Source organism: Pristiophorus japonicus, chromosome 9 (genome assembly GCF_044704955.1).
Source record: "Pristiophorus japonicus isolate sPriJap1 chromosome 9, sPriJap1.hap1, whole genome shotgun sequence".
NCBI lineage: Eukaryota > Metazoa > Chordata > Chondrichthyes > Pristiophoridae > Pristiophorus > Pristiophorus japonicus.
In genome coordinates this window covers 46,661,565-46,677,286 of record NC_091985.1, presented here as the reverse complement: position 1 = coordinate 46,677,286, position 15,722 = coordinate 46,661,565, and the positions used below count along the sequence as shown (strand labels likewise).

At 46.6% G+C, this 15,722-nt stretch overlaps 1 protein-coding gene across 3 annotated transcripts in view; it reads left to right on the top strand.

Annotated features, from left to right (window-relative positions):
• The window catches only part of ppp1r21 (protein phosphatase 1, regulatory subunit 21), a 127,187-nt gene that overhangs the window by 19,092 nt on the left and 92,373 nt on the right, over positions 1–15,722 (top strand). For 2 of the 3 annotated variants that reach the window (XM_070888682.1, XM_070888680.1), the window contains exon 4: positions 10,636–10,740. In XM_070888682.1, the coding sequence (XP_070744783.1) occupies positions 10,636–10,740 (105 nt within the window). The remainder of the gene's footprint in view (positions 1–10,635; positions 10,741–15,722) is intronic. The other variant, XM_070888681.1, reaches the window with a different exon arrangement.

The following is a 15,722-nucleotide window of genomic DNA, read 5'->3' as shown; positions in this document are numbered from 1 at the left end:
GTATGGATTAATAAGGAAAGCCAGCATGGATTTGTTGAAGGGAAATTGTGTTTAACTAACTTGATTGAGTTTTTTGATGAGGTAACAGAGGTTTGATGAGGGCAATGTGGTTGACGAGGAGTTCATGGACTTCCAAAAGGCATTTAATTAAGGGTCACATAATCAGCTTGCCAGCAAAGTTGCAGCCCATGGAATAAAGGGGACAGTGGCAGCATGGATGCGAAATTGGCTAAGTGATAGTAAACAGAATCGTGGTGAACGGTTGTTTTTTGGACTGGAGAAAGGTATACAACAACTTGTATTTATACAGCGCCTTTTAACATTGTGAAACGTCCCAAGGCGCTTCACAGGAGTATTATGAGATGAAAAAAATTGACACCAAGCCGTATAAGTAGAAATTAGCACAGGTGACCAAAAGGTTGGTCAGAGAGTTACGTTTTAAGGAGCGTCTTGAAGGAGGAAAGAGAGGCAGAGAGGTTAAGGCAGGGAGTTCAAGCTTGGGTCCTGGGCAACCGAAGGCATGGCCACCAATGGTTGAGCGATTATAATCAGGGATGCTCGAGAGGGCAGAATTAGAGGAGCGCAGACATCTCGGTGGTGGGTGGGGGAGGGGGAGGCACAGTGGGCGGGGGTGTTGTGGGCCTGGAGGAGATTACAGACATAAGGAAACATAGAAACATAGAAAATAGGTGCAGGAGTAGGCCATTCGGCCCTTCGAGCCTACACCACCATTCAATAAGATCATGGCTGATCATTCACCTCAGTACCCCTTTCCTGCTTTCTCTCCGTACCCCTTTCCTGCTTTCTCTCCATACCCCTTGATCACTTTAGCCGTAAGTGCCATATCTAACTCCCTCTTCAATCTATCTAATGAACTGGTATCAACAACTCTCTGCGATAGGGAATACAGGTCAACAACCCTGAGTGAAAAAGTCTCTCCCCATCCCGGTCCCAAATGGCCTACCCCCCATCCCTAGACCGTGACCCCGGTTCCGGAATTCCCCAACATTGTGAACATTTTTCTTGCATATAACCTGTCCAGTCCCGTCAGAACCTTATATGTTTCTCTGAGATCCCCTCTCATTCCTTAAACTCCAGTGAATACAGGCCCAGTCAATCCAGTCTCTCCTCCGTCCTGCCATCCCGGGAATCAGTCTGGTGAACCTTTGCTGCACCCCCTCATTAGCAAGAACGTCCTTCCTCAGATTAGGAGACCAAAACTGAACACAACACTCCAGGTGAGGCCCCACCAAGGCCCCGCACAACTGCAGCAAGACCTCCCTGCTCCTACGCTCAAATCCCCTAGCCATGAAGGTCAACATGCCACCTGCCCCCTCACCGCCCGCTGTACCTGCATGCCAACCTCCAATGACTGACGCACCATGACACTCAGGTTTCGCTGCACCTCCCCGTTTCCTAATCTGCCATTCAGATGATAATCTGCCTTCATGTTTTTGTCACCAAAGTGGACAACCTCACACGTATCCACACCACACTGCATCTGACATGCATCCGCCCACTCACCCAACCCGTCCAAGTCACCCCGCAGCCTCTTAGCATCCTCCTCACAGCTCACGCCACCACCCAGCCCAGTGTCATCCGCAAACCTGGAGACACCACACTCAATTCCTTCATCCAAATCACCGACATATACTGCAAATAGCCGGGACCCCAGCACCGAGCCCCGCGGCACCCCACCAGCCACTGCCCGCCACTCCGAAAAGGACCCGTCCATCCCGACTCTCTGCTTCCCGTCTGCCAATGAGTACTCTATCCACATCAATGCACCACCAGGAGGGGCGAGGCCATGGAGGGATTTGAAAATAAAGATGAGAATTTTGAAATCGAGGCATTGTTTAACCGGAAGCAGAGGGGTGATGGGTGAGCGTGACCTGATGTGAGTTCGGACAAGGGTGATGGAGTATAAAAGCAGAGAAGTCCTGCTACAACTGTACAGGGTATTGGTAAGGCCACACCTGGAGTACTGCGTACAGTTTTGGTCTCCATATTTAAGGAAGGATATACTTGCATTGGAGGCTGTTCAGAGAAGGCTCACTAGGTTGATTGCAGAGATGATGTGGTTGACCTATGAAGGTAGGTTGGGCCTATACACATTGGAGTTCAGACGAATGAGAGGTGATCTTATTGAAACATACAAGATAATGAGGGGGCTCGACAAGGTGGATGCAGAGAGGATATTTCCACTCATGGGGGAACTAAAACTAGGGGACATAGTCTCAGAATAAGGGGCCGCCCATTTAAAACTGAGATGAGGATAAATTTCCTCTGAGGGTTGTAAATCTATGGAATTCTGTGTCCCAGAGAGCTGTGGAGGCTGGGTCATTGAATATATTTAAGGCGGAGATAGACAGATTTTTGAGCGATAAGGGAATAAAGGGTTATGGGGAGCGGGCAGGGAAGTGGAGCTGAGTTCATGATCAGATCAGCCATGATCTTATTGAATGGCGGAGCAGACTCGAGACTGCTGCTATTTCTTATGTTCTTGCGACCAAAAACAATGGCTTCGGTCTTCCCAATATTCAGTTGGAAAATATACATTGGTGTTTCCCAGGGGTTGGTTCTTGGACCACTGCTTTTCTTGATCTATATTAATGATTTGGATGTGGGTGTACAGGGCACAATTTCAAAATTTACAGATGATACACAACTTGAAAGTATAGTGAACAGTGAGGAGGATAGTGATAGATTTCAAGAAAACATAGACAAGCTGGTGGAATAGACCTACACATGGCAGATGAAATTGAATGCAGAAAAGTGCAGTGATACATTTTGGTAGAAAGAATGAGGAAAGGCAATATAAACTAAAGGATACAATTCTAAAGTGGGTGCAGGAACATGTGGCTAGACTTTCGGCACATCATCGCCCATATAAGCGCAGAGATTCAGTTTATCGCCCATATTTGATGAGAAATGGAAACTAGTGCCCAATTATCACCCATTTATCACTGGCGCAACTTTCGGCATACAGGAAGGAGCTGAATCGCCCAGCCTATTTATAAAAAAAAAAAAAAAATCTGACATCCTCACTCGTGCAAGGCTCCGAAAGCTGTTTATAATGGAAACCAGCACTCAAATATCGCCGAGTGCCACTTTCGGCATTGCGCCCAAATGATTGCTTGCCCAAAAAGCTGCTCAAGAAAAGCTGCACTCACCTGACCATAACCCGGCAGTATGGAGGAAGTTTAATAAAAGGCTGTCTGAAATGGATGGGAGCATTGAAGTAATACGTGAGTGATTTAAGGGTGTTTTAGAATCTTGCCAATCATCTAATCACATTGTGGTTAATTTTGAGTTTATATTGTATTTATTGAGGACCATTTAAGAATTTTGAAGACAGATTGGGGCATTTATAGTGATGGGGCCTGTAATTTCTCAACCAGTATTGATGACTGCAGAATAGAGATGAGAGAAGGTTAATTGAAGAGCATTATGTGCCCAATCAAAGAGGTGGCAGACTGCTGACGGGGGAGATGTTGCACCCAATGTATTTACAGGGATAAGCGATCATACCTGGACTTGTCTGATAACATGTGTGTTAGAAGGCTGCGCTTCCAAAAGGAGGTCTTCAGTGAGATATGCCAGCTAATTAAGGGAGATCTGCAGCCTATCAGCACCACCAGGACCGCACTGCCCGTTGAAGTTAACGTTACTGCGGCACTTTCCTTATATGCATCGGGCTCCTTTCAAGCCTCAGCTGGAGACATTTGCTGCATCTCTCAGCACGCCACACATTGATTGCTGCATTCGACAGGTGACTGAAGCTCTTTACGCATGCAGGATGAACTTTATAAACTTCCCGATGACCAGGGAGGCACAGAATGAGAGGGCTTTGGGGTTCTCGAGTAGCCAACTTCCCCAAGGTGCAGGGAGCAATAGATTGTATGCACATCGCCCTGCGAGCACCTTTATAGGATGCAGAGGCTTTTCAGAACCGAAAAGGATTCCACTCCCTGAATGTGCAGCTCGTTGTTGACCACAAGCAAATAATCATGGCAGTAAATGCAAATTTTCCGGGAAGCATCCATGATACGCACATCTTGTGTGAGAGCACTGTCTCCGACCTGTTTAAGAGTCAGCCACAAGGTCACAGTTGGATGCTGGGGATTAAAGGATATGGCCTTGCCAGCTGGCTCATGACCCCTGAGTAAGCCCCAGACAGAAGTCGAGAAACGCTACAACGAAAGCCATATAGCCACATGCAATATCATCAAAGACACTTGGAATTCTGAAGTGCCTGGACCACTCAGAAGGCAACCTACAATACCACCCTCAGCAGGTCACTGAGTTCATTGTGGTGTGCTGCATGTTGCATAACCTAGCTATCAGGAGAGGACAACAATTGCCAGATGGGACTGCCAGTCCACCTCGAGAGAAGGGGGCGGAAGAAGAGGACGAGGACCTCTGGGAGGACAATCAGCCTGGCGATGAACCCATGCCCCCTGCGCCCCCCCCCCCCCCCCCCACACCACTGAAAAAGACCTGTGGTAGTTACGCAGCTGCAAGACTGTTATGTCAGCAGCTCATATATAAACGTTTTGCATGAAGTTATGTTGGTGACGGTTACAGTTGCGTTACGTTTCATCCTTGCCTGGCCATTGTTTGAAACCCTTGTATTGATGTTTAACCTTGCGTTATTAGAAGACACTGCATAACAATTGTAAAGTTCAATAAAAAATGTTGTTAATGTAACAATTGATGTACAATTTTTAAAACTAACACCCGTCTTCCCCCCCCCCCCCCCCCACCAACTCCCAACAGTCAACAACATTTTTCATCCAGCAATAAATTTAAAATAACGATAACACTACAAAACCACCCTCCCACCACCCCCAACATTCAACAAATTTTTAAATAACAAGAAGTCAATAATTTTAATTAAAATAGATTAGGCCCCTCTCCCCCCTCCCCCCCCCCTCGCTACCTGCAGCCATGCTTCCCTCCTTTACCTTTACCCCCCCTCATTTTACACCCCCCTTCCCACTTATGCCCCAAGAAACGGGGCCAAGTCATCTTGCAGTAGAGCACCTCGAGGCTGCTGCTGTAGAGAGAGGGGAGGGTTACTTTGGCAGATTGACTTCAGGGGACCAAGGAGAAGACGTTTCCGAAGAAACTTCTTTGAGTCAGAAGCAACTGCTTCCTCCTAACTCGCATCTGTCGAAGTTGATGGTGGTATGGCACCTTGGGGTGCAGTGCCGTATCCCAAAACTGTCGTCTGCTGCATGTCATCGACGGAGTCAGTCGTTCGCCACATTGCAGCAACGACCTCCCAAATCACGGAAAAAGTTATTTGCCTGAATAAAAAAGCACATGCGCAGAACAACCATTGCTATTGGCACCAGCCTTGCACGACTGAATACATCGCTATCGCCCAAATTAAAAAGGCAGAACTAGCGGTTTTTAAAATGGGTGATTCCGGTGATCCTGAAAAATTACAAAAAAAACACTAACGCTGGAAATGTCGTCCATTTTTGGGCGATAGCGATCACAGTGGAAAGATGGAGACCTGGGAGTATATGTGCACAAATCGTTGAAGGTGGCAGGGCAGGTTGAGAAAATGGTTAAAAAAGCATATGGGATACTGGGCTTCATAAATCGAGGCGTGGTGTACAAAAGCAAGGCTGATGAACCTTTATAAAACAGTGGTTCGGACACAGATTTAAGGTGACTGGCAGAAGAACCAAAGACGACATGAGGAGAAACTTTTTTGCACGAGTGGTTAGAATCTGGAATTCACTGTCTGAAGGGGTGGTGGCGGCAGGTTCAATTGTGGCTTGCAGAAAGAAATTAGATAAGTACCTGAAGGAAAAAAATATGCAGGGCTACTGGGAAAGAGCAGGGGAGTGGGACTAGCTGAAATGCTGTTGCAGAGAACCGGCACAAGCTTGATAGGCTGAATGGCCTCATTCTGTGCTGTAATCATTGTATGATTCGATGTGAAAAATAGCTGCTGTATTTCCCTACATTACAACAGCGATCACATTTCAGAAGTACTTAATTGGCTGTAAAGTGCTTTGGAATGTCCTGGGGTTATGAAAGGCACTCTATAAATGCAAGTCGAGGAAGACTTGCTTCCACTCCCAAAGTGAGTTCTTGGATGGCTGAACAGTCCAATACAAGAGCCACAGACCCTGTCACAGGTGCGACACACATTCGTCGGGGGAAGAGACAGGGTGGGGCTGGTTTGCTGCGCGCTCCTTCTGCTGTATGTGCTTGACCTCTTCACGCTCTCAGCGTTGAGATTCGAAGAGCTCAACGCCCTCCTGGATGCACTTTCTCCATCTCGGGTGGTTTTCGGCCAAGGTCTCTCAGGTGTCAGTGGTGATGTCGCACTTTACCAGGGAGGCTTTGAGGGTGTCCTTGTAACGTTTCCGCTGCCCACCTTTGGCTCGTTTACCATGAAGGAGCTCTGCATAAAGCATTTGCTTAAGGAGTCTCGTATCTGGCATGCGAACTATGTGGCCTGCCCAGCGAAGCTGATCGAGTGTGGTCAGTGCTTCAATACTGGGGATGTTAGCCTGGGTGAGGACACTGATGCTGGTGCGCCTGTCCTCCCAGGGGATTTGCAGGATCTTGCGGAAACATCGTTGGTGATATATCTCTCGCGACTTGAGGTGCCTTCTATACATCATCCATGCCTCAGATCCATACAGGAGGGCGGTTATTACTACAGCTCTGTAGTCCATGAGCTTGGTGGTAGATTTCAGGGCCTGGTCTTCAATTGCTAGCACAATGAACAGCTGGTGTGCGGCCACAGGGATAGATGTGGAGTCCCTTCGGCCCAGGGTTGCAGCGGGCCGGTCTCTTCGGCCCGGGGTTGCAGCGGGCCGGTGCAGAGTCCCTTCGGCCCAGGGTTGCCGTACTGAACCCTATGCTTTCAACCGTCACTGCACTTGCGCGCAAACGTTTCTGATTCCTCGCCAACATGCTGTTAATGATTGACGTGATCCTCATCCAATCGGCGCACGATGTCCATTCCGCAGAGTAATTTCTGATGACGTTTGACCAGTTTGAACATGGCCCCGCCCCCCTCTCCTGTGTGCATGATCGGTGGGAAAATAAAATAAAAGATTTGGCTCACAACATAAGAAATAAGGGCAGGAGTAGGCCATTTGGCCACGCAAGTCTGCTCCGCCTTTCTGTAAGATCATGGCTGATCTGATCCTGGCCTCAACACTTCCCTGCCTGCTCCCCATAACCCTTGACTCCCTTATTCAAAAATCTGTCTATCTCCACCTAAATATATTCAATGACCCAGCCTCCACCGCTCCCTAGGACAGAGAATTCCAAAGATTCACTGCCCTCTGAGAAGAAATTCCTCCTCACTTCTCTTTCAAATGGGTGACCTGTTATTCTGAAACTATGCCCCTAGTTCTAGATTCCCCCATGAGGGGAAACATCCTCTCTGCATCTACCCTGTCAAGCTTCCTCAGAATCTTGTATGTTTCAATAAAATCACCTCTCATTCTTCTAAACTCCAATGAGTAAAGGCCCAACCCACTCAACCTTTCTTCATATAACAACCCCTTCATCTTGGGAATCAACATCGTGAACCTTCTCTGAACTGCCTCCAATGCAAGTATATCCTTCCTTAATTAAGGAGACCAAAACTGTACGCAGTGCTCTAGGTGTGGTCTTAGCAATGCTCTGTACAGTTGGAGCAGGACTTCCTTTCTTTTATACTCCATCCCCCTTGCAATAAATGCCAACATTCCATTAGCCTTCCTGATCACTTTGCTGTACCTGCATGCTAACCTTTTGCATTTCATGTGCAAGAACCCCCAGGTCCCTCTGTACTACAGCGTTTTGTCATTGCTCCCCATTTAAATTGCTTTTTTATTTTTCCTGCCAAAGTGGATAACCTCACATTTTCCCACATTATAGTCCATCTGCTACTTTTTTTTTCCCACTCATTGAGCCTATCGATATCCCTTTGTAGATTCTTTGTGACCTCACAACTTGCTTTCCCACCGATCTTTGTATCATCAGCAAATTTGGCTACATTACACTTGATCCCTTCATCCAAGTCATTAATATAAATTGTAAATAGTTGAGGCCCCAGCGCTGATCTCTGTGGCAACTCACTACCAACCTGAAAATGATTCATTTATCCCGACTCTCTTTGTTTTCTGTTAGTTAGCCAATGCAATATCCTTGCAAATGTATTCATCATAGGCAGTCCCTCGAAATCGAGGAAGACTTGCTTCCTCTCTAAAAGTGAGTTCTCAGGTGACTGTACAGTCCAATACGGGAATTACAGCCTCTGTCACAGGTGGGACAGATGGTTGTGGAAGGAAAGGGTGGGTGGGGAGTCTGGTTTGCTGCACGCTCCTTCTGCTGACTGCGCTTGTTTTCTGCATGCTCTCGGCGACGAGACTCGAGGTGCTCGGCGCCCTCCCAGATGCTCTTCCTCCACTTGGGGCGATCTTTGGTCAGGGACTCAGGTGCTGGTGGGGATGCCACACCTTATCAAGGAGGCCCTGAGGGTGTCCCTGAAATGCTTCCTCTGCCCACATGGGACTCACTCGCCATGTAGGAGTTCCAAGTAGAGCGTTTGCTTTGGGAGTCTTGTGTCGGGCATGTGGACAATGTGGCCCACCCAACGGAACTGGTCGAGTGTGGTCAGTGCTTCAATGCTGGGGATGTTGGCCTGATCGAGAACACTGACGTTGGTGCATTTATCCTCCCAGGGGATTTGCAGGATCTTGTGGAGACATCGTTGGTGGTATTTCTACAGCGATTTGAGGTGTCCACTGTATATGGTCCACTTCTCTGAGCCATACAGGAGGGCGGATATCACTACAGCCCTCTAGACCATAAGCTTGGTGCCAGATTTGAGGGCCTGATCTTCGAGCACTCTCCTCTTCGGGCGATATTACCTCCAACACCGTGAGCTCTTGTCTTGTGCAGTAACCTTTTATGTGGCACCTTATCGAATGTCTTCTGGAAATCCAACTACACCACATCCACTGGTTCCCCCTTATCCACCCTGCTCATTACATCCTGAAAGAACTGCAGCAAATTTGTCAATCATGATTTCCCTTTCATCAAACCATGCTCTCTGCTTGATTGAATTGTGCTTTTCCAAATGTCCTGCTACTGCTTCCTTAATAATGGACTCTAGCATTTTCCCAACTAACTGGTCTATAGTTTTCTGCTTTTTGTCTGCCTCCTTTTTTAAATAGGGGCATTACATTTGCAGTTTTCCAATCCGCTGGGACCTCCCCAGAATCCAGGGAATTGTGATAGATTGCAACCAATGCATCCACTATCTCTGCAGCCACTTATTTTAAGACCCTAGGATGCAAGCCATCAGGTCCAGGGGACTTGTCCACCTTTCATCCCATTATTTTACAGAATACTTTTTATTTTGTGATAGCAATTGTTATAAGTCCCCCGCGCCCCCATAGCCCCTTGATTATCTATTACTGGGATGTTTTTAGTGTCTTCTACCGTGAAGACCGATACAAAATATTTGTTCAAAGTCTCTGCCATTTTCCTGTTCCCCATTATTAATTCCCCAGTCTTATCCTCTAAGGGACCAACGTTTACTTTAGCTACCCTCTTCCTTTTTATATACCTGTAGAAGTTCTTACTGTCTGTTTTTATATTTCTTGCTATTGTTGAACTCGATGTTTAGTCCAGAAGGCTGTTAAGTGCCGAAACGAAAGATGAGGTGCTGTTCCTCGAGCTTGCATTGAGCTTCATTGGAACAGTGTAGGAGGCCGAGGACAGAGATGTCAGAGTGGGAGTCGAGTAGAGTGGAGAATTCAAGTGACAGGCGACCGGAAGCTCAGGGTGACGCTTACAGACTGAACGGAGGTGATCCACGAAGCAGTCACCTAATCTGCGTTTGGTCTCCCCAATGTAGAGTATACTAAATTGAAAGAAATACTAGTAAATCGCTGTTTCACCTGGAAGGAGTGTTTGGGGCCCTGGACAGTATGAAGGGAAGAGTTAAAAGGAGCCATGGGATGGGGAGGGGTTGCTGGGTGTGACTGCGGAATGGACCAGGGTATCACGGAGGGAGCGGTCCCTTCGGAATGCTGAGAGAGGAGGGGAAAATGTGATTGGTGGTGAGATCGCGCTGGAGATGGCGGAGGACAATCCGTTGAACGTGGAGGCTGGTGGGGTGAAAGGTGAGGATAAGAGGAACCCTGTCCTGGTTCTGAGATGGAGGGGTAAGGGTGAGAGCAGAAGTGTGGGAAATAAAACGGACACAGTCTAGGGCCATATTAACCATGGCGGAGGGGAATCCTCGGTTGAGGAAAAAGGAAGACATATCAGTGGCACAAGTGCGGAAGGTGGCGTCGTCAGAACAGATGCGACGGAGACAGATAAACTGGGAGAATGAAGTCCTTACAGGATGTGGGGTGGGAGGAAGTGTAATCCAGGTAGCTGTAGGAGTCAGTGGGCTTGTAGTGAATGTTTGTCGATAGTCTATTCCCAGAAATGGAGACAGTCGAGGAAGAGACGCTAGTTGATTGATGGTCACAAAATTAGGTGATGTCCTTCACATGATGTTACTTTACAATGCCATTTTCCGGTGCAGTAGTGCTCTACCTTGAAAACCAGAATAGCTATTAACTAAATTTTGACTAAATTGGTTTTCTACAGCAGAAGAGTGCTGACTCTCCGTCTCAACTGAACCAGCAGCGACAGAGTGTATTTGATGAAGATCTGCAGAACAAGATAGAGGAAAATGAACGACTGCACAAACAAGTGAGTTAATTCGACAGTATCCAAGTTACCTTGCACATAGCAGATTTTGTGAGAAGAGCTGCTGTAACAACAGGTGTGAGAAATCCAAACTATTGACAACTATAATAATGAGTTGCAGGCTCAAGATCCGCAGAGGGATTTTTGAATACAGTTTGATTCCAGAGCTCTAATATCAGTTAACTCCGCACAAACCAGGAATCAAAATCTGAACCTTCTGGTTTGCACTGTTTAGTTACATCTTGCCATTTACTGACTGAATTGTATTTAGGGAAATCATTAATAATCCCTTCAACTGCAGGTGATTGATAAGTGCAACCTAACAGTTTTAAAAGTTTAAGAAAGGCATGGAAGACAGATAACTAAGATGAAATAGACAAAAAATGGACCAATAGGATAGTTGCACTTTGCATATCAAGGCAGTTATATTTCTGATTTATATTTGATTACATCACAGTCATACTGGTTCAGTCCAGGAGAATGTACCTGCCAGACCAAAAATAAGTGTGTGTATTTTATGTATAGTCTACATCCTTTTATCAGTTATTCAATTTAAATATAGAAAAATAATTCATATGAACTTAAAAAAACTGATATATTCATCTAGAACTAAGTTCTGTGGTTGTAGCATGCTCAAACTTAAAAACATATATATTTTATGTTAACTGTCCCTCAAAGGCCCAGAAAACAGTTCAGTAATCCTGCTGTCAGGTGTAACTCTAGTCTTTAAATACCTTTTAATGCAACAATTTCAGGAAAGTAATCTGCTGTACCAGTGAGTAAGATTTCAACAATATGACTTTTTTTTTCATGAATCATCCACCATCTTAACATGTGTTTTACGATCTATCTGCCACAACAATCAATGCAAGTAATATGAGTAAAGTTTTTAATTTAAACTGCAAATTGTATTTATATCGCACCTTCTCACACTAAAACCTTTAACTTAATGCATTCCTTTCGGAGTGCAGTGACTGCTATTGGCAAAGTTTGGAGGGGAAACACATCGAAGTACAGTATATAAAATTGTGTGCAAGTATATATAGATAAACTAAACACTTTGGGCCCAAGTTTCCACATGATTTGTGCCTGATTTTTAGGAGCAACTGGTGGAGAACGGACTATCTTAGAAATCGCAATTCTCCACAGTTTTTTTTTCTGCAGTTCGAGTCAGGTAGAACAGTTCCACTTTGGAACAGAATTTTTTTTTCAAAAGGGGGCGTGTCCGGCCACTAACGCCTGATTTGAAAGTTTCCACAGTGAAAACGTACTCCAAACTAATGTAGAATGGAGCAAGTGAAGATTTTTGTAGAACTGAAAAAACCTTGTCTACACATTAAAAAATCAGGCGCAGGTTATAAATTAGGCGTCCAGAACGAGGTGGGAGGGAGGGGGAAGGGAAGTCATTAAATTCTACAATCAATCCTTATTTATACTTCTACAAATATTATACAAATAAATCCAACCTGAATAAACATTTATAAGCAAAGAAAAGATTAAATAAACCATGTTCCTACCTGTGTGAAAGTGCTTCAGCCAGGGAGAATGCTGCAGCAAGCCTCACAAAACGAGGCAGCTGTTCCCGAACGCGGGGGGGGGGGGGAAGGAAGCCGTTCCAGACGGCGGGAGGGAGAGGAAGCCGTTCCAGACAGCGGGAGGGAGGGAACCGAACGCAGGCGGCGGGGGGAAGGAAGCCGTTCCAGACAGCGGGAGGGAGGGAACCGAACGCAGGGGGCGGGGGGAAGGAAGCTGTTCCAGACGGCGGGAGGGAGGGAACCGACCGACCAAACGCGGGGGGGGAGGAAGCCGTTGCAGATGGCGGGAGGGAGGGAGGGAGCCGACCGAACGCAGGTAGGGTGGGGTGGGGGGGGAGGAAGCCGTTCCAGACGGCGGGCGGGAGGGAACCGACAGAACGCAGGGGGGGGGGAGAGAAGGAAGCCGTTCCAGACGGCGGGCGGGAGGGAACCAACCGACCGAACACAGGGGAGGAAGCCGTTCCAGACGGCGGGGAGGGACCGAACGCAGGGGGGGTTGGGGGGGAGCCGTTCTGAGAGGGGGGGAGTGCGAGCCCGACCGACCGGGGGGGGGGGGGGGTAGACAGAAGGCTGCAGGAAGCCTCAGAAATTGAGGAGTCATTTCCCGACGGTAGACGGTGGAGGTCGTCAGGAAACGGCTGCCTCAACTTTCTGAGGCTTCCTGCAGCCTTCTCAGTGCTGATGTGCTGATGGCAATGTGCTTTTATTAAAAAATGTTCAAAAACTAAACAGCTACAAAGAACTACAAAAATGGCCGAGTGCCAATGTTTCCTTCACACTGCGCGTGCCGGCAGGAAAAAAACTAATTTAAATAGTACCCGCCCCCTCCTATCAAGGGAAATCAGGGATAGTATTAAAGCCAAGGAAGTGGCATACAAATTGGCCAGAAATAGCAGCGAACCCGGGGACTGGGAGAAATTTAGAACTCAGCAGAGGAGGACAAAGGGTTTGATTAGGGCAGGGAAAATGGAGTTCGAGAAGAAGCTTGCAGGGAACATTAAGGCGGATTGCAAAAGTTTCTATTGGTATGTAAAGAGAAAAAGATTAGTAAAGACAAACGTAGGTCCCCTGCAGTCAGAATCAGGGGAAGTCATAACTGGGAACAAAGAAATGGCAGACCAATTGAACAAGTACTTTGGTTTGGTATTCACTAAGGAGGACACCAACAACCTCCCGGATATAAAAGGGGTCAGAGGGTCTAGTAAGGAGGAGGAACTGAGGGAAATCTTTATTCGTCGGGAAATTGTGTTGGGGAAATTGATGGGATTGAAGGCCGATAAATCCCCAGGGCCTGATGGACTGCATCCCAGAGTACTTAAGGAGGTGGCCTTGGAAATAGCGGATGCATTGACAGTCATTTTCCAACATTCCATTGACTCTGGATCAGTTCCTATCGAGTGGAGGGTAGCCAATGTAACCCCACTTTTTAAAAAAGGAGGGAGAGAGAAAACAGGGAATTATAGACCGGTCAGCCTGACCTCAGTAGTGGGTAAAATGATGGAATCAATTATTAAGGATGTCACAGCAGCGCATTTGGAAAATGGTGACATGATAGGTCCAAGTCAGCATGGATTTGTGAAAGGGAAATCATGCTTGACAAACCACCTGGAATTTTTTGAGGATGTTTCCAGTAAAGTGGACAAGGGAGAACCAGTGATGTGGTATATTTGGACTTTCAGAAGGCTTTCGACAAGGTCCCACACAAGAGATTAATGTGCAAAGTTAAAGCACATGGGATTGGGGGTAGTGTGCTGACATGGATTGAGAACTGGTTGTCAGACAGGAAGCAAAGAGTAGGAGTAAATGGGTACTTTTCAGAATGGCAGGCAGTGACTAGTGGGGTACCACAAGGTTCTGTGCTGGGGCCCCAGATGTTTACATTGTACATTAATGATTTAGACGAGGGGATTAAATGTAGTATCTCAAAATTTGCGGATGACACTAAGTTGGGTGGCAGTGTGAGCTGCGAGGAGGATGCTATGAGGCTGCAGAGTGACTTGGATAGGTTAGGTGAGTGGGCAAATGCATGGCAGATGAAGTATAATGTGGATAAATGTGAGGTTATCCACTTTGGTGGTAAAAACAGAGAGACAGACTATTATCTGAATGGTGACAGATTAGGAAAAGGGGATGTGCAACGAGACCTGGATGTCATGGTACATCAGTCATTGAAGGTTGGCATGCAGGTACAGCAGGCGGTTAAGAAAGCAAATGGCATGTTGGCCTTCATATGGTGCTTTCTTAGCGAGGGGATTTGAGTACAGGGGCAGGGAGGTGTTGCTACAGTTGTACAGGGCCTTGGTGAGGCCACACCTGGAGTATTGTGTACAGTTTTGGTCTCCTAACTTGAGGAAGGACATTCTTGCTATTGAGGGAGTGCAGCGAAGATTCACCAGACTGATTCACGGGATGGCGGGACTGACTTATCAAGAAAGACTGGATCAACTGGACTTGTATTCACTGGAGTTCAGAAGAATGAGAGGGGACCTCATAGAAACGTTTAACATTCTGACGGGTTTAGACAGGTTAGATGCAGGAAGTATGTTCCAGATGTTGGGGAAGTCCAGAACCAGGGGTCACAGTCTAAGGATAAGGGGTAAGCCATTTAGGACCGAGATGAGGAGAAACTTCTTCACCCAGAGAGTGGTGAACCTGTGGAATTCTCTACCACAGAAAGTAATTGAGGCCAATTCACTAAATATATTCAAAAGGGAGTTAGATGAAGTCCTTACTACTCGGGGGATCAAGGGGTATGGCGAGAAAGCAGGAAGGGGGTACTGAAGTTGCATGTTCAGCCATGAACTCATTGAATGGCAGTACAGGCTAGAAGGGCTGAATGGCCTGCTCCTGCACCTATTTTCTATGTTTCTATGTTTCCCACTTACAAAATCGGTGCGAGTGTAGGCTCCGCCCCCCTTGGCACCGCACCAAACAGACCAGGAGCTGCAGGGCACTCCAGAATCGCGTGTTTTTTTCCCGGCGCCGTTTTTTATCGTGTGGAAACTTGGGCCCATTATTACTAAATTAGTATATCCTGGAATTTCCTCCCTAAACCTTGCTATCTCTCTCCTTCTTTAAGACGCTCCTTAAAACCTCTTACTTTGGCCAAGATTTTGGTCAGTTGTGCTCTTATCTCCTCTGTGGGCCTGTGCCAAATTTTGTTAATCACTCCTCTGAAGCGCATTGGGATGTGCTAATTACTATATTAATTATGCTATATAAATGCAATTTGTTGAGCTGAAATTCTGATAAGTCCACACTTGGAAGAAGTACTGTCTCTTGAGAGATCTAGTACCCATGTGAGTTTAAAAAAGAAAAGCAACTTACATTTACATAGCGCTTTAACATAATAGAACATTTCAAAGTACTTGACAAGGCCAATGACTGGAAAATGGAGGAAGAAGGATAAGGGGTTAGTGACCAAAAACCTCCTCAATATGCCAAACTTAT